At 43.0% G+C, this 19,511-nt stretch overlaps 1 protein-coding gene across 5 annotated transcripts in view; it reads right to left on the bottom strand.

Moving 5' to 3' along the window:
* Window positions 1–19,283, bottom strand: part of LOC101166178 (diacylglycerol kinase iota) — an 82,664-nt gene extending 63,381 nt beyond the window's left edge. For all 5 annotated transcript variants that reach the window (XM_023952272.1, XM_023952276.1, XM_023952274.1 and 2 more), the window contains exon 1: window positions 18,982–19,283. In XM_023952272.1, the coding sequence (XP_023808040.1) occupies window positions 18,982–19,199 (218 nt within the window). In that variant the 5' untranslated portion in view covers window positions 19,200–19,283. The remainder of the gene's footprint in view (window positions 1–18,981) is intronic.
* Between the last annotated feature and the right edge of the window lie 228 nt (window positions 19,284–19,511).

Below are 19,511 nucleotides of genomic sequence, written 5' to 3'. Positions count from 1 at the left end.
CATTAATGCGTCGCATGTATGTGTGCGTTCCAGCGCGACGCCCAGCTTTGAGCGGAGACTCATTTTTCTAAGTGCTGAGAGATGATCAGAGCTGGGTAATCCCACCTGCAAAAACCAACAACACGTCTGCGCACACAACTGCAAGAGACCATCGCAAAGGTCTTCTAATCTGTGATACTCAAACTATTGTGGTCACCAGCGTGAATATCCGTGTTCGGACCTATAAATAGCACAAAGATACAGCGACAGAGGGAAGCTGATACCTCAAAACATGACAAGAAGCGCTAGCAAGTTGCCTTCTGGCAGTAGGACCAGAGATCCCTCTTGATCGTCGGTGGGTTTGAGTGCAGCAGCTGGTCCGAATTAGGCTATGCGACCATTTGACAAGTGTCACAGATCCCACTCATCCACAGAAAAACCTCTAAAAGAAGATTAGACCACACTGGGACGCCATGAGAACAAAAGGCAGAAGCCAAACGTCCTTTTCTTGTCTGCAGAATCCATCTGGCAGAAGAGTTTAAAAATAAAACTGGTGTCAGAGGTCGGAAACGTGAAAATAGACGACCTTTTCAAACATCGCGTTTCCTCTTAGTCGTTGGAAGTTCAATTATTTTTGCTGCTGAAATGAAAACTTAAGAAATATAGTTTTTTAAATTCAATATAAAAAGGAGCATAGATGTAAAAAAAAACTCAAATCCCACAAAGATTTCGAGAGATAAGAGCTGCACAATATGAGGAAAACTATTATGTGCGATATAAGTGATCAATATTGCAATCATGACGATATTGTGATACAAATGGCAAAAACCAAAAACAGCCAAACTGAAGTCAACATAACTTAACTTTCTCGTCTGAGCCCCCATATCTCTCAAAGCTGTAACGCTGGATACATTGGTTATTGCCTTTCCATTTTTTTTGAAAGCTAATGTTAGTTGCTTGTGACGTGTTACAAGCTAGGAGGGTAAACAAAGGGTTGATGGGAAATCAGTCAACAGTCCCGCTCCTGCAATGCTTCAGAAAATGTGTCTTTCCAACATCCATATGTGGTCTTATCACCCTCTCATGGTGGAAAAAGTATTATCTGAGCTTCTTCATCCACCGCTCCAGACCAGGTTATGTTCAGAGCATTAGTTGCTATGGCAACTTGACATACCCTGAAACATATCTCCATTTCTGGTACCAAAAGCTGAGGTTATCAACTTCTTTAGCCTCAAACTTACCGTGGTAACTAGCATAACCTGCTTTCTGGAATACCCCCCAGACGTATTGCAATTTTCCAGCTGATTAAGACCAGTCTTTGGAAAAAGATTTAAACCCAGTTGACTCCTTTTCAATAAAATCTTTAACACCAGATCTTTAGCTCCGGTGTTGACATTATTTTAATTACCGTAACTCTCCAACTGTTTACACTATTAACGTAATTCCAGCAGATTCTACACTTTACAGTAGGGATAGGCAAACGTTTTACTTGTGAGCCACAAAAAGTTCAATTTTTTTTTCTTTTTTTCCCTTAAGTTAAGTGGGACAACAACAAAAAAACAACAACAAACAAACGAAAATACACTGGAAAAACAGATCTGACAAACAAAGACAACAACCAATACTTCTTCTGCTGTTTTATCCCTTTCGGCGTACCGGAGCTGCTGGAGCCTATCACGGCCTTTTGTGGGCGAAGGCAGGGGACAGCGTGATTTGGGCGGCCAATCGGGGACTCAGCTTTGGGTATGTGACGATTTCAAGGACTTGATCAGCAGATGGAAAGTATAAATCCAATAAAGTGGCTCAATGCAAGGCTTTTCGTCCTGAACTTTCATCAATTTTCTTAACCCGCTGGGGCTGCTGGGTTGCCAGAGACTGTCCCGGTTACTGTTGGGCGAAGGCTGGATACACCATGGACAGGTCGCCAACCTGTCACAGAGCCCACGGCGCTGGAGCGATCGAGCCCGCTATGCAAGCCAGCCGCCTGGTGGACAGTGTAGTGAGCGCTGCTGCCCAGGGTCTGGCAGTTGGATGCCCGGCAGACAAAGAGCCGCCGCAGGTGCCGTCCCTGAATCAGCTGATTCTGTCGTGGAGAAAACCGGCTTTGCGGCGTTATGCAACATTCTACGTTAAAATGTGCAAAGGCGACAAAGCAAAGCAAAGGAAAGCAAAGGCGATATGATATGTTATTTAGGCCTCGACATCTCTGGTGCTAGAGGATTAAAGATCTGCTTTATTTTACTTTGATGGTTGTATTTGTATCATATTTTGGATGTCATTCTTTACATTTATACAAACATTGCAGCTTGTGTTTTTCTAAAAGTCCATGTGAGAGCAGAAGAGTCGTAGTCGCAGTGATGGAGTCAGTGTCACCTCAGCGGTCAGCACCACAGGTTCATTATCGAGACAGATGGGCTCCCTGGGAGAGAGATGAGGTGCTATCCTCAAAATGAAAGCACACCAAGAAAACACTGATCGGCTTTCTCTTACACTCTGTTCTTTTCCAGTGTTGAATCATCATCTGTTTACTTAGCTCACTTCTGTTTACTGTTCTGATCTAACACCACCTGTGGGCTCTTTTCCCGCTTGCCCTCGAGTTTTGCTGTGGCTTTTCTCAAGTACTGTGAATATTAAAAGGTAAACAAAGTCATACAGAATTAATAAAACGGCACATTTCAGGCACTGAAGTCCATTTGGTTTTTTGTTTTCCTCTTCCTGAAAGGAGCATCTGTTCAAACCATCAAACAACAAAACTGCATCCCATGCAGCTTTTGGAGAATCACTTAGAGCCCACGATCCGGTCCGGTTACTGAATCTATTTGCCACGCAATCATCCATCCATCGATCAATACGCCAGCTGCCCATCCAGACACATATCTGTCCCGGTTGGCTCAGTTGTTTTGCATTAGAAGGTCGTTTTAACAAATACAATAAAGTTTATGGAGTTGGAGGTGATAAAGCTGCACATTCAGATTCTTGTGAAATATCAATAAAATTCATGTCTTTTCCATCCTGGAAAGCTCAAGGGGGCTGCGGATTGTTTTCAAGAAACGTGATCAGTTCTCCAGCCTGTGCCTCTTTGCTTTACATCCCAGGAATGTAAACAGACGATGAATAAAGAGTGGGGGACCCGTGTGAGACTTCAGTTTCTGATTCAACTTAACCAGTTCATTAATTCAATCGTGAATAATGTGGGGTCTTAGTTTTCTGGCAATTGCTGTCGAACAGATCGGAGGAAACATTTCGGATTGTCAGCTTTGCTGGAAATAACAGGCCAAGCGCGTGAAATCAGCTCCTCCGTCAGATAATTGTCTGACGGGTAAATGAAGCTACCAGACTTGTTTTAGGTTTCTCTTCTGCTGTGCCAACCCCGCTTCGCTTTTCTTTTCTGTTTCGCCTTTTGCCCTCTTTTTTTTTTATCCAGCCCCATTTCGAAGCGGGAAAAGCCTCTTAGAGCCAGCCAGACGACTAATAAGGAGCCGCTCCTGTTAGCCAATCCCTTTTAATGCTTCAGCACACTGCATTATGGGACAAAATACCCCCCCGACGCACACTCACTCGTCTCAAACTCTCCTGAAATGCCTCGGAAAGGAGAGAAAGTCAGAGAATCAACTGTTGCAGGGGTAAATAAGACTTTGTTAGGTGTGTAGAAGCACAGCGGCAGAGCGGTTCGGAGGCTAAAGGGGGTGAACCATCTGGTTGGGGCGGGTGGGAAAAAAAAGAACAAAATAGGAGTCAGTAGGACTACAAAACAACACAATTAAGGACCACTCTGATGAAAATGGTGTTTTTATCGTCTTCTCGTGGCGTTTTTCTCATGATGGAGGATATGTATTAGGATAATTAAGCTAATAATTTAATTTTTGAGTATTTCTTTATTCAAATATTTGTACATTAGGAGATGCATTTACAAAGCATGGAAGGCATGGATGCATGCATGTTGAGAGATCAGGTTGATTTATTTTCAAAATCTCTAAGAATTGGTGTGAACGCACACCAATTAAACATAATTCAAAGCGATAAACATAATTCAAAGAGGAAAGCTGGAGGGCCGCATCTCTCCACAAAGAAAAAAAAAAGTTAGATGGTTTGAAAGACTAAGTGAGTAAAAGAGCTAAATCATATCCCTGGCAGTGCTGAGATGCATCCACTTGTAGATGCCCCCAGTAATGTTGGATTGGGGGTGTGAAGGGCTGTATGCTAGCTGGAGAGCGTGTAAACAGAGAACTCTCAGCGACGGGGAGGCGAACAGTCCTGCCCACAACTTAAGAGGTGAATTTCTAATGAACTACTGCCTAACACTACCTTAAAAAACAACACAGGTTTCTTTATTTTGGCTAAAAACGGCATAGTCATAATTAAAAGACCACTGGGAACGCTTTGAAAAGAGATCAAAAAGATGATCAGAGTGGGACTTTAAGGCAGATTCTCATATCCATGCTCCTTATCTTGGTAAAAAAAAAAAGTCTTTGTCCTGAAAATGTTCCGTTAAGATCATCAACAGTTAGTTCACATGTATTTCCTCCAAATAAAATGGGAATTTATCCGTAAAAGCCCAAGATTTTGATAAATGTTCACACCAAGAGTCCTTCCATCTCGATACAACACTTATGGATTTTTACAGCTTAATTATTTAGTTGGTGGATAAGCCATCTGACAGAAACTCAGGCTGACCCGAATGCTTTTGAAGCTGTTGCCATGGTAATTAACGCCCTAACCAGCATTTGAGTTTTTTTTTTTTAATCAATCCACGCCCAAAGATCCCAGAACATTTGAAACAGAATCCAAACGGCATCTGCGTGAGTTTATAATTAACCATTCTGAGACAAGAACGCCGCATCTTCGAGGCCTCACGCTGCGAAAGCAATCACATGACAGATTACAAGCCCCCACGATGCTGGGGAGACGTCTTCTCTCCCCCCAACAGCTGCACAGAAAAATGCTTCTTTTACAGCTCATTAAGATTGTCAAATGGAAATCAATCACCTAATCGATTGAGTTTAGGAGCCATCTGTGCCTCACTGTTCCAAAAGCAAAGAAAACACTTCATTTATATCCAATTAGGGCAAACATGTCAAACCAGGGGGAGAAACTGTTAACCAAAGCCTCCTAACCACTGACGTTTGTCGTGTTATCGGAGGTCTGTCTCCATCACTTTTACTTACAACTTGCTGATTTTATTAACCTGTAATAATCCAGAGGAGTACCTCGACATAAAACTCATGGACTGCCTTTGTTTACAAACCGATTTATGGAGTGAATGTGGTCCTTCTTTGAAAAAGAAAGCTCCCTGAATATGCATGTTTTCTCTGCTCATCTGCTAAAGGCTGAGAGGAGAAAAGAGAAATTGTGTCAGTGAGCTTTGTATTTCATCAACAATTGTTGCTCTGATCGTCTGTTTAAAAATTCATGAGTGTCTTCAAGCTGCCCAGACTGTGAATGTAGCACAGAGAGACCCAGCTTTCCAAAGGAAAACACAGTAGAGCAGCGCTTTCTGATGTGTGCTGGAGAGTCTAGCTGTTTCCAGGTGAAGGACCTCATCTACTATTCATTCTAGCTGGTTTCCACTTGAAGAAAATACTGTACATATAAAAGATTTTTAAATTTTGCCTAAGAAAAAAGTGTTTTTAAAGGCAGATTAGCCAGATTTATCTCAGAATGTAGAGAAAATTTCCTTAAACTTTAAAAATGTCATTTGTAAAATGACGACAAACTTCCAGACTGAAGCAGTTTAAAGAAGCAAAGTCACGGGAGAATAGTATTTCCACCCAACGCCCACTAGAGGGCTAAGACCTTCACTTTGATGCTAAGTGCTTTCTTTTCAAAGGACACGGGTAAATTTTAAACACACAGTTATTTCTCTTATGTATAGAACACAAAATGGAGAACAAAGGGGGAGGGGCTTTAGATTGACTGCTAACTGACTGTCCAGTCGCTAAGATACTTACAGAGGGTGTTCAATCTGTAAGGCAACTTATCACATAAGGTAAGGTATTTGTATTTTAATCGAAATATGTTTTTTTACATTTTTGTTTTCAGCTAATGTTGAAAATTTGGTTTATTTTCAAAGCTCAGGCACCACAATAACGTAAGACTCCGTAAACTGGTTTCACTTAAATGACAAAAAGTTAGCTAACCCTTTTGATCCATTTAAAAAAATTAAACTGTGAAATTTCATAGTATCGTAATCTGAAACTCAGTCTTTTTTGTCAGATTTTGTGCATTTATGAGCAAATATAGTAAATCTGAGCATTTATATCAACATGGGTTCAATTTATTTATTTTCATATAAAAGGCAAAGGAAACAAATCGATTAATGTTATGACTACAATACCCAGAAGGCCTACAGGGGCCAGGAGCCAGGTGGTTGGTCAGAGTTGTTGATGGGTAGTTTTTCTTGTAAACAGTGCTGTTCTTCATGTCTTATCTGCAATAATCGGCCTTTGCAGAGGCTATACGTGTGTGAGGCTAAAATGAAATCATTTTGCCAACTTTTTTGTCATCCAAACACTGGTTTAACAGCATTCTTACGCATTTCGCCTTCAGTAAATGCAATTTTTCAAACAATTCTTCACTTTTATTAGGGAAAAAAGTTTCTCTTTAGCGTATTTACCACATTTTCTGTCCTAATCTTCCCTGTTTGGAGCCGTCATGCTGGCTTGCACTTTGTGCCCTGTACTGTATAAAGAGTATTTTTTGCCGTGGCCTTTAAGATTTAATTTCCCAAGGGAATCCCAAAGCTATTGTACCACTCTATGTGTGCTGCCGTTACACAATTGCATAAAAAAAAACGTGACTTTACAAAGGTTTCTAAATCTGAAATCTCTCTTTCCCTTCTCCTGTTCCATGCTGTTGACTCATGCTCATTGTTTGTCTATCTTAAGGGAGGTCATGTAAGGTAAGTGTATCATGAAGTTTTTGTAAGGATACTGGAAGCGCAGGTGCTTATGACGTGCGGGTGATGCTGTTGTGCGGTCCAATCACACAACACTCTAGTCGTCAGTACCGGCCCCTTACTGACCATCCAGGTGCAAGTGCCTCCGATTGACCCATTTCCTCTTTTCTAACAGTTAAGCTGTACACAAGTTGCGTACACTTTTCACGTGAACAGTAGTGCGCAGGATTTGGGGGGGGTTGGAAAAAATGAAACATCTGTATGATGCGCCTACGACTTCATTCTTACTGACAGTTGCAAGTTGTATAAGAGTGCACTACAACCGACCGTCCACAGAATGTCCGTAGAAAAAAATAGTACTTATAGCTACATACACATTGGGCATTTAAGTCTAGCACATGGTGTTCACACTGGACAAACAGGTCAGGGCTTCTTCTTTTTTCTTCTTCTACTGTTTACTAGCGCATGTCCACCACCTACAGTTGGAAGATGCCTAGTGTGAAATGTCAAAGTGGTGCAAATCTCGCAATCTGGGCACGCAACAAAAACAGGTCAATGCTACCATCCATGCCATGACGGATATGGATTGCCATCGTGTCAGGAGAGTGGCTTAAGTTGGTTTAACTTTATTTAAATACCCATGTCTGGATTCACCCGATAAACCAGCTACGCTCTGAGTTTGGCGAGTTTCACCGCGTCATTCCCAAATACGAGACCTTGATTGGTCAAACTTCGTCCTCGTTTAGCCGGTAACGTGCGTTCAATGGCCACGCATTTTGTGCGTTGAACCTAAAAGTGGTCGTTTGAACGCACGTTGCCGAGGGCGGTGTGAACTTAGCTTAAGACGGTGTTGTCCTTTATTGTTTTCTCTAAAGACAGGCGGGTTTGCGGCAGCCATGTTCCCCGTGAGCAGCAACAGAGGCTCCAGCTGTGCGGAAAACATCAGCTTCTGCAAAGCCTTTAGTCACCGGACTTCTTTTATTTTTAGAGCAGGTCAACTTTTAATGCTGCTTTTAATGCATCTGCTGGCTAATAAAGCCATTGCCTTACAATATGTCATTACCGGGCTTGTTATCACTCTTCACTTATGCTTTCTAAGCTTTGCTCTTTGATATTCTTCGTGTAATGACTCTGCTTTCGGCTGTGCTCAGCCTTTTTGTCCTTCCCTTCGTCGCTGGTCATCCTTTTTATCCCTCGTCCTCTCATCAGTGCTCCGACCCAATTGAAGGCTGAAAGGAGTTTTGTATTTGCAGCATCAGATGATGAAAGGCCTTTGATCAGAGCTTTCCCCCTGCAGGTGATGAGCAGACGCAGCAACTCCACATGCATACAAACCCTTTTTGTTACTCCTCTACCCATCTTTTCACGTCTTTCAGGCCCTACATCATCCGGCCTCACAATCCCAGAAGATGTCAAAGCAGAGTAGATTCCTGTGTTTTTCTGTAAGGTGGGCTGTAAACGGTAAAAAGGTCCCATGTGGAAGCTCGTTTCCGTACTACTTTCACGGAAGCAAAGGTTAAAATCACAGAACATGATAATTTAGATGATGAAACAAACTTTGGATTGTTTAGGTTTTTCCTTTGGGACAAACTAATCTTGCTGTTAGCCAGAATGGTGCGAACGGCTTGTTCTTTAAGTAGAGAGAAGATTGTGAACTTCTTCTCGCAGTCACGACTTCAACCAGAGCTTAAACTCCCAACTCTCAGTTTCTAATGAACTTCACTGTTGAACTAAATTACCTTCTTTCTTTGCTCCAAAGGGCTTATAACATGTAAAATCTACTTTTTAAGCTTTTCAGTCTTTTATAATGTCCATTCTTTACAAAAACAATGATCCATTCATGCATTTCTGATTATTCCTCTAAAACTGTGCTCTCTGAGCACCAGCCCCTCCCAATCCACCAAAACAGGTGTGTTCTCACATTGTGACATCACAAAGTGGGGAACCGCCCCTTCCAGTAATTCCACATATGAACATAACCATAACATGAACATTTATCTTTGCCAAAGTTCGGATGTTGCTTGTTTTAGGGTTGAATGCAGACGCCCTGCTGAGGGCGAGTCGAGGGTGACGTCATAAAATGGGCGGCACCCATACGGAGTGAAAGGCGGTTGCTCAGAGATCGAGTTGTCTTACTTCAGGATAGGAATATTAGCTGCGAAAATAACTCATATTTCATTAAAATGTGTTCTTTAGTGTGCCAAAGGTAAAATACTATCATATATATATATATATATATATATATATATATATATATTAGGCCTGCACAATATACCGCAAATTTATCGTTATCGCAATATCCAGCTCTGCAATATGCATATCGCAAAAGACGGCGAATATCGCAATAAATCGCAAACCCAAAATGTGTTAAAACAATCTTCTAGCAGCTTGAAGCATTTAACGAATCAAATAAATCCCTTTATGCTTTGACCAATCAGATGGACACCTTCCCATTGTTGACCAATCAGATGGAGGCCTATTATGTTAACCCCTGGTCCTGAAGAGCCTCAACCCTGCCTGTTTTCCAGCTCTCCTTAACCAGCTTGCTGTTGATTGGCTGACTCAAGTGATTTCACATCCTGATTGACTGAACACACCTGATTTTGGTTATCATTATCGAGCAGTCTAGGGAGAATTGGAAAACAGACAGGATTGAGGCTCTTGAGGACCAGGGTTAGCCACCCTGACGTTTGTCCCCCATGTCGATGAGGGTCATTTGGAGTATAATTTTTAAACTGTTGCAATGAAATGGGAATGATGTTTTTGTTTTGTTTTTCTATTTGTTTATTTACCGCAAATTTATCGTTATCGCAATATTGATCACTAATATCGCATATCTCAAGTTTTCCTCATATCGTGCAGCCCTAATATATATATATATATATATAGTTAATTCTAAAAAAGCTTAAGAAAAGCAGGATATAGACCCTTTTAACTCAAATCCGCAGAAAAATTGATTGTTCATTTATGTTTGACAAACCAATCAGTTAAATTAATTTTGACTTCTTCATTAATCTAAAGTTAACTTACAACTTTGCTTTTTTTTAATTAATTTACAATATGACACAATGCAATTCAATAATGGGCAAATTTGACTTTTTTTTTTAAAGCCAAATATTCTTGTGCGAAAAAACATTTTTTTTGTAAACATGTACTTTAATCTTAAAGAAACTTTGATTTTTACTTTTCTAAGAAGCTGCTTTTTTTGCCTCAAATTTAATCTAAATGTTACACATGTGTGTCTTTAATTATAATCTGCAACCACAAAAACATTACCAGTGTGGTCACGGTGAAGAATATAAACAGCAGAGCTAACCGTTTCGTAATTCCATTTCTTTTTCTCTGAGTTAAACCAGAGGTGAGGAAACTTCTCCAATTAAAGAACCACAACAATGAAGACATAACCCGTTCCAAAGAGCGCTTAAGTAACACCACACTAAAGAAAACAATCAAGGATTTTCATTTAACATGGATTACATCACCAAAAATAATATCTAAAAAAGACTGTCCAAGTCTATGCTAGTAGGGATTAGCATTTCAGGAAGTTTTATGTGTCAGTTATTGAGAAAAATTACTATCAATCACTGATTAGTTAACTTTTTTACGTTTGATTAAGCAATGTTAACTCGTCACAGTTACAAGACAGTGAAGGCAGAGGGCACACAAACTCTGGAAATGTTCCAGTTTGGAAGACATCAAAGAAACTTTTATGTGATGATGTTCGGACATGAAAGCGGCAGTCGCAGTGACTTCCTGGTTAGCAGAGAAAAGCACTGGTAGTTCATCGTAATGTGTTTCTAAACATCTGAACATCAAGATCTAAACAATCTTGACCTCTAACAACACCTCAATCCGATTGAAAATCTGAAGCGTCAGAATCTGTTGGGGGGGAAAAAAAACGTTAATTGCGTAAACGGTTGAAGAGTTATGGTAGTTCAAAGAGCGTTATTTAGGGTTTTCCTGCGACACCTCTGGTGTTCAGTCATTCTGTAGTGAACCAAATCGAAGTTCACTTGCAAATGAACGGAAACTCTTGATTTCAAACACACCAAAGTTGACTTGTTTGGTAGACCTCAGGGTTGATTTAAAACATGAAAACTGTCTAATCAAAAAACTCTGGTGGAGACCAAACAAGCCAGAATATGGAGTGATGAAAGAACGCACAGGATCCTAGGAATTAAGGTCACGATAGATGATGGTATTGTGGAGATGCAGACAGTTGGGTTCACACAATGAGCGTGTTATTTTACTGTCAACGGCAATAGCTCTGGTGTTATAGGGTTAACCCTTTTGCTATCTTATAGGGTCCACATGACCCCACCCTTACATTGACGTGTTCTCCCTACCATGACAAAGGTGGAAAGATTTCATGTAATCCATGGACACCAGTGAAGATCACAAATCATTGAAGAAAAAAGGATCAGCGCACTGTCTAGTGGGTCTAGATGACCCAACACCCAACGTTAAAAGTACCAAAGATAGCACAAGGGTTAACTGACCAGCTAACTGACGGTCGTACTACCAAACCCAGGGAGGGGAAGGACTAATATAACCATAGACGGGTGAGACGACCAAGAGCATATAAAAGGAAGGACCCACACAAGGAAACACACACTGACAAAGTGTGACAAATTTGTGGGCAAATAAATTACACATGCTCCATAAGCGCAGAGTACCACAAAAAACACACACTTCGCCTTTGATGCCCAGCGGCATCATTCCTGAGTTCCTTCATATTGCCACATATGGTAATTTAATTCTTGGCATTGGCCACTTCAAATAAACGCAAAGCATTTCCTTCCTCGGCTGAATCAGAAGAGGGAAACATATAACAGAGCCTGACGCTAAATCAAATCAAGAAACGGCTCCTTAAGTCTGCGTTTTATTCAGAGTTGATAAGTGTCGGACTGATTTATTTCTATTTATTAATGGAGCACACAATCAAGGAACGACGGAGGCCCGAAACACACAAAAAAAGCTGCTTATTTTCATACAAACTGGTCTCCCGTTTCCATCGACTAACAGAATCTCTCTGCAGTGACCTGAGCCAACCGTTTTCCTTCCAAATGAAATGAATCCCGACAGGATTTCCACTGAAACCACCGAGCAAACGCGTAAGGAAACGGTCTGATTCGTCCAAAACCTTTCATTCCTGCCTTCATTTTTAACACAACCTGACCAGAGAGTGGCGTTTGTCTGTTCCTGTATTTCTTAGCCAGAGGCCAATAAGAGGAAACGGGGCGAACGGCGGCTTCTTTAAGGAAATGCAACATTGTGGGATGCGTAGCTGTGGTTTCCTGTTTCTTGCTCAGAGGGAAACAATGGTTGCAAGAGCTGTGGTATGGAGTAACGTTCCCTCAGAGGGTTTTGATGTCCGAAAAGGTAAAAGAAAAATGAGATTGCACATAATGGAAATGAACTTAACGCAGTTCTTTTCTTCAAAGAGCCACTCCGATCATCTTTTGATCTATTTTCAATGCGATCCCAGTGGTCTTTTAATTATCATCGAGGGGGCGGAGCAAGAACTTCATAAATGGGGGGGGGGGGGGGGGGCTTTGGAAAGGTGGCAACACACAAGAATAGAAGGTCATCACAAATGAAAGTCTTAAAAAAACGTATTTCTAACAGTTTAATCATAATTACTGTTTTTAATTCATTTAAAAGTATTACTTCTGTTATTTTTTTTGCAATTCTTAAAGCTTGAATTGATGATTTCCTAGTCTTTGTCAATAATGATCCTAATATTGACTGAAAAATTGGGAGGCAAGTGTGGGGCAGAGCTTTATGCAGAGACACCCTCTTGCCCCCTATAGCTCCGCCCCTGGATAATGCCTTTTTTTTGTTTGTTTTTTTGCAAAGTTCCAAAAACCTGTGTCATTTTCTAGGTCATAGTTTCTGCAGAGCAGCAGCAGTTCTTTAGAGATTCAGCTCTGATTTTAGGGCAGAACTGTCGACAACCCCGCCCCTCTTCCCCACCGTATATATATCTCTCTGTTTACGTGGACGTACATGGTCGTCTACACGTAGATGCATCAGAATAGAGCAGAGCAGGAGGATCGAGACCCGCACAGTATATCTTCTACGTCACGAATACAATTTTTTTTGAAACAGCATTTTTTGAATAAAATAAAAAAGTTTAATTTTCTTAATACATGCTCTCCATCATCACAAAAGTGCCACAACATCTCCTTTAACCGTACAATTATTTGGCTTTAATTGTGCATTAGCATAAATCCTGGCCGGTTCCATCTTCTGCTTCTGCAGTTACGCATCGTGTTTACCTGAGAGAAAGCCTCATGCAAACGATTCCTTGAGTAAAATAACTCCCAAAGGACGAGAAGGCCCCAAAACTGACATGCGGGTGAAAAGGGATCCGCCCAGGAAAGCAGGAAAACACTCAAGAGGGCAAACTAATAACTGCAGAATGGGTTGTAATAGGATTATAATGTATCATCCATTTTTGAAACTAATTTCAGCGCTCCAGCGAGCTGGTTTTTTTGACATGTTTCCGTGAAGCTTATTCAATCTGGCTGAGTCATTATTAGCAGAATGAAAGCCGCTGCTGGGTTTGACATATTTCATTCAATTAATTCCTTTAATGGACCCTGATTCGGAACTGTGACTGCTTTGTTTTGTCCCAAATTGCACATAAACAAGTCAAATAGGAACAAGTTAAAATGATTGATTAGGACCCCCCCCCCCCTCTCTCTCCACGACCCCCGGCTGCAGGCGGTCAGAAAGACGGATCGATAGGTAGATAGGTTCTCAGATATGACGGCCAAAAAACTGCTGAGCGACTGTGTTCTCTGGCCACTTTTCACCATCAACAACAGCTGCCGGGTCACGCTGGGGTGTCAGGCTGCTGCCGCTGGCATGCACACACACACACACATCAATAGTGTTTGTTCCCCTCCTCTACACAACAGAGTCACAACACCACAGAAAAAACACACAACCTCCCCCCTCAGCCCACTCCCCTACATTTGAAATGAAATTTGTGTTTCAGCATGTTTTTCTGGCTTTTTTCTGATGATGGAGGACGTGCTTAAAGAAAATTCAGATTAAAATGGCATTTCTGAGTATTTCTTTTTTCAAATTGCTGTGAATCAGGAGCAGATGAAAAAATGCAGACCGTATTTGTGACGTGGAAAATATGATGGGCGGGCCAGACGACTACATCCACGTACGTCTTTGTTTTTTTAGCTACCTTAACACGCGGCAAAGCGCGTTCCAGTGACCCCCTTCCAATGACAAGGTTGTGCAGACACGGAGAAATGCGCGATTCGGGATTCCTCGTGCAAACTCTCTTATTCATGGATAACTACGAAAAGTTTCAACGTCCCTTTTGGGGTCCACATAAAAAAAGCAGCCATTGAACACACGTTACAAAAAAAAAGCATCTCGAACTTCGACCAATCGGAGACTCTGATTGGGTAGTGACGTTTGGACGGCGTCCCTTTTAATTCACTTAAATGTCAACCGTTTAAAAATTGATCATGGAGGAAATATTAATTATATTTATATAACGGGATAGAGCTGTAGAAGAAAAAGCCTGGAGCTAGATTTTCTAGATCTGCACCACTTTGGCATTTTGCACTTCCAACTGTAGGTGGCGTACGTGCGCTACTAAACATCAGAAAAAGCAAAAAGATAAGAAGAAGAAGAAGAAAAAGGAGCTCCTCCCAGATCTTCCAGTGTAAACCGTGGGCTATATGGACCGGGGTCACATGACCCTTCCAACTTGGGGTCTGGCTCCAAACTGTACGGCTGGATAGCTCCAATGCTGGTCGCCACCGCTAATGTTGGGTTATGGGCTGTAAGCTAGCAGGAGAGAGCATGCGAACTGAGAGCTCTCAAAAATGGGGAAGGGAAGGGGGCGGGGTTGCTCTGAGAAAAACTAAAAGGTGAACTTCTGCCGCTCTGCAGAAACTATGTCCTAGAAAACGACACCGGTTTTTGGATTTTGGCTAAAAACAGCATCATCACAATTAAAAGACCACCAGGAAAGCTTTGAAAACAGATCAAAAGATGATCAGAGTGTTTTTAAATACAGGTGAAGACAAAAGGGGAGGAGCCACACTGCCCTTCAAAATAAGTGTCATAAAGAATACATAACCAACGCAGTGAGAAATGTCCATTTCTACACACGATAAATCCAGACATTACAACCACCTTTGTTGATTTTAGTACTTTCTTCCAAATAAAAATGTTTTTTGAGGATTACATCAAAATTTGCTTTTATTTGGAACTTCCATCTGGATGTAAACGAGGCATTCAAACCTCTATTGAAATCTATACTGATTCAAGTAATTATTTTTAAAGAAGTGAGTGTATTTTGGGGTGAAAAACAGCTTTTTGTCATCATTTCATTGATTTACGTTCCAATTTTTCTTAGTTTAAAACACTGATATCAAAACTTCATCAAAACTAAATCTGCTTGAAAATGAAGCCAAAGAAGAAATTTGATATTTATTTGAAATGCAAACCCAATCTAGCCACAGGGGTTGCAAGCCAGTAACTTCTGTGCCGGTCCCAAGCCCGGATAAATAGAGAGGGTTGCGTCAGGAAGGGCATCCGGCGTAAAAAATTGCCAAAATAACCATGCGAATCATCCACAACACTTTAGACATACCGGATCGGTCGAGGCCCGGGTTAACAACGACCGCCACCGATGCTGTTAACCTACAGGGTGTCGGTGGAAATTTGACTACTGTTGGTCGAAGAAAGAGGGGAGGCAGAAGGGTCCGTGGCCAGAGAGAGAAGGGAAAAGGCAGGAACATAGGTTTGAGAATAGGGACTCTTAACGTTGGTACAATGACAGGGAAAGGCAGAGAGCTGGCAGACATGATGGAGAGAAGGAAGGTAGATGTACTGTGTGTGCAGGAGACAAGGTGGAAGGGCAGCAAGGCACGTAGTATTGGAGGAGGATACAAACTGTTCTATCATGGTGTTGATAGGAAGAGAAACGGGGTAGGAGTGATTCTGAAGGGGGAGTTGGTAAACAGTGTTCTAGAGGTGAAAAGAGTCTCAGACAGGATGATGAGCCTAAAGTTAGAAATTGAAGGGGTGATGGTGAATGTAGTCAGTGGGTATGCGCCACAGGTTGGCTGTGAGTTAGAAGTGAAGGAGAGATTCTGGAGTGAGTTGGATGATGTCATAGAGAGTTTTCCCAGAGGAGAGAGAGTTGTTATTGGAGCAGACTTTAATGGCCATGTTGGTGAGGGCAACAGAGGTGATGAGGAGGTGATGGGCAGGTTTGGTGTGAAGGAAAGGAATCTGGAGGGACAGATGGTGGTGGACTTTGCGAAGAGGATGGAAATGGCTGTAGTCAACACTTACTTCCAGAAGAGAGAGGAACATAGAGTGACATACAGAAGTGGAGGTAGGAGTACTCAGGTGGACTACATCCTATGTAGACGAGGTCATTTGAGAGAGGTTAATGACTGCAAAGTGGTGGTAGGAGAGAGTGTAGCCAGACAGCACCGCATGGTGGTGTGTAAGATGACTCTGGAGGTCAGGAAGAAGAAGATAGGGAAAACAGAAAAGAAGACCAAGTGGTGGAAGCTACAGAATGAAGAAACTTGTGAGGAATTTAGGCAGAAGTTGAGGCAGGTCCTGGGTGGTCAGGATGAGCTTCCAGAGGACTGGGAAACTACAGCAGAGATTATCAGGGAAACAGGTAGGAAGGTGCTAGGTGTGTCATCTGGAAAGAGGAAAGACGGTAAAGAGACTTGGTGGTGGAATGAGGAAGTACAGGAATGCGTCCAGAGGAAGAGGTTGGCTAAAAGGAAGTGGGATGTAGAAAGGACTGAGGAAGGTAGACAGGAGTACAAGGAAGCGCAGCGTAAAGTGAAGAGAGAGGTGGCAAAGGCCAAACAGAAAGCTTACGATGAGCTATATGACAGGTTAGACACAAAGGAAGGAGAAAAGGACTTGTACAGGCTAGCCAGACAGAGAGACAGAGATGGGAAGGACGTGCAACAGATAAGGGTGATTAAGGACAGAGATGGAAAGGTGCTAACAACCCAAGAGAGTGTACAGAAAAGATGGAAGGAGTATTTTGAGGAGCTGATGAACGAGGAAAATGACAGGGAAAGAAGGGAGGAAGATGTGGTTGTTGTGGAGCAGGAAGTAGCAGAGATTGGAAAGGATGAGGTTAGGAAGGCTCTGAAAAGGATGAAGAGCGGAAAGGCCGTTGGTCCTGATGACGTACCTGTGGAGGTATGGAAGTGCCTAGGAGAGACAGCAGTGGAATTTCTAACAAGGTTGTTCAATAGGATTTTAGAGAGTGAGAAGATGCCTGAGGAATGGAGGAGAAGCGTTCTGGTCCCAATCTTTAAGAACAAGGGTGACACGCAGAACTGCAGCAACTATAGAGGAATAAAGTTGATGAGCCACACAATGAAGCTGTGGGAAAGAGTAGTGGAAGCCAGGCTTAGGAAGAAGGTGGAGATTTGTGAGCAGCAGTATGGTTTCATGCCCCGTAAGAGCACCACTGATGCCATTTTTGCTTTGAGAATGTTGATGGAAAAGTACAGAGAAGGTCAGAAGGAGCTGCATTGTGTGTTCGTAGATTTAGAGAAGGCGTATGACAGGGTGCCGAGGGAGGAGCTGTGGTACTGTATGAGGTCGTCTGGAGTGGCAGAAAAGTATGTCAGAGTAGTTCAGGACATGTATGAGAGAAGTATGACGGTGGTGAGATGTGCTGTAGGTCAGACAGAGGAGTTCAAGGTGGAGGTGGGACTACACCAAGGATCAGCTTTGAGTCCTTTTTTGTTTGCTATGCTGATGGACAGGCTGACAGACGAGGTAAGACAGGAATCTCCCTGGACAATGATGTTTGCGGGTGACATTATAATTTGCAGTGAGAGTAGAGAGCAGGTGGAGGAACAGCTAGAGAGGTGGAGGTTTGCTCTGGAAAGAAGAGGTATGAAGGTCAGTCGTAGTAAGACAGAATACATGTGTCTGAACGAGAGGGATCAAGGTAGAAGCGTTAGGTTACAGGGGACTGAGGTGAAGAAGGTGCAGGAGTTTAAGTACTTGGGGTCAACAGTTCAGTGTGATGGGGATTGTGGAAAAGAGGTGAAGAGGCGAGTGCAGGCAGGTTGGAGCGGTTGGAGGAAAGTGTCAGGAGTGTTGTGTGACAGAAGAGTGCCAGCAAGACTCAAAGGAAAGGTGTACAAGACAGTGGTGAGACCAGCTCTGCTCTATGGGTTAGAGACGGTAGCAGTGAGACAGAGACAAGAGGCTGAGATGGAGGTAGCGGAGATGAAGATGTTGAGGTTCTCCTTAGGAGTGACCAGGTTAGACAGGATAAGGAACGAGTACATCAGAGGGACGGCTCATGTTGCCTGTGTCAGCGACAAAGTCAGAGAAGCCAGACTGAGATGGTTTGGACATGTTCAGAGGAGGGATAGTGGATATATTGGTAGAAGGATGTTGGAGATGGAGCTGCCTGGCAGGAGGGCAAGAGGACGGCCAAAGAGGAGATACATGGATGTCTTAACAGAGGACATGAAGTTGGCTAATGTTAGGGTAGAAGATGTCCATGATAGAGTGAGGTGGAAAAGGATGATTCGCTGTGGCGACCCCTGATGGGAAAAGCCGAAAGAGAAAGAAGAATTTGAAATGCAAACCCAATCCTAACCTTATGGATCAGATTTTATACCACTTTTTTTTTTTTTTTCTATGGATAGACCCCCCAATATTAGGATTGGGTCTTGAAGTGAGAGTTGACCCCTGCATTTCTTTGCCTTCCTTGTACTCCTTGAAAGGACAGTAAAGAGGTAAAGGTCGAACCATGAGCTCCAGCCTGATCCCAGCCCTGTAGCCTCATGGATGCATCTCACTGATTTATTTTAATTATCCTAAAAAATATGATCCAGAATCTGAGAAAGAGTCTGTTGTTTGAGGGCATTTCTGAGTGTTTTCTGCTCAGAAACATCCTCTGGGGTTCTTGTCCTTCTCCCAGCAGCTTTCAACTTTCAAACCCCAGGATGATGGAGACGTTTTCCCGAGCATTTTCCTGTCACAAACGCACAAAAACAGCACATCCTGCTGGCAGCGACATCCTGTCCCGACTCCCACCCGGCTCCGCAGCGACTCACCGATACGACGTCTGTTTTCTGAACGCCAGTCCCCGCAGCTTCTCCTCCAGGCTCTCCTGCTCCATGTCGGGAAGGCTGCTGAACGTGTCGCTGCAGCAGCCCACGGCGGCGTCGTCCGAGCCGGCGCCGGACTCCGAGTCACCCCCGTCGGCTCCCAGAGAGGCCAAGCGGCCGTTCAAACCCCCCGCCGCCGGGCTCGTCGCCGCTTGGGGGTCCATATTGGTCGCTGCTAGCTTAAACGCCCCCCACCGGACCCCCAGGTACCCCTGCGGCTCGTGGCGGGACGCAGCGGGGGGGTGAATGAGGCGAGGACAGATGCGGGAAGGACACGACGCTGAAGGCTGCGGGACCTGGATGGACTCTGACCGCCGAGCGTCTCTCCGTGCCGCATCACAACCGCACTCACGAGCTGTGGACCAGTGACAGCGCGCGACGTCAAGCCACCGACGTCACGCAGGAAGTGGAAGCTCCCCCTTTCAAAACAAAAGTCAAGCTTGGCAAATCACAAAACTCTGATGACGCAAAAAATA

Source organism: Oryzias latipes, chromosome 23 (assembly GCF_002234675.1).
Source record: "Oryzias latipes chromosome 23, ASM223467v1".
NCBI classification, from domain to species: domain Eukaryota; kingdom Metazoa; phylum Chordata; class Actinopteri; order Beloniformes; family Adrianichthyidae; genus Oryzias; species Oryzias latipes.
The sequence above is the reverse complement of the archived record's forward strand: the minus strand, read 5'-3'. Positions and strand labels throughout refer to the sequence as shown.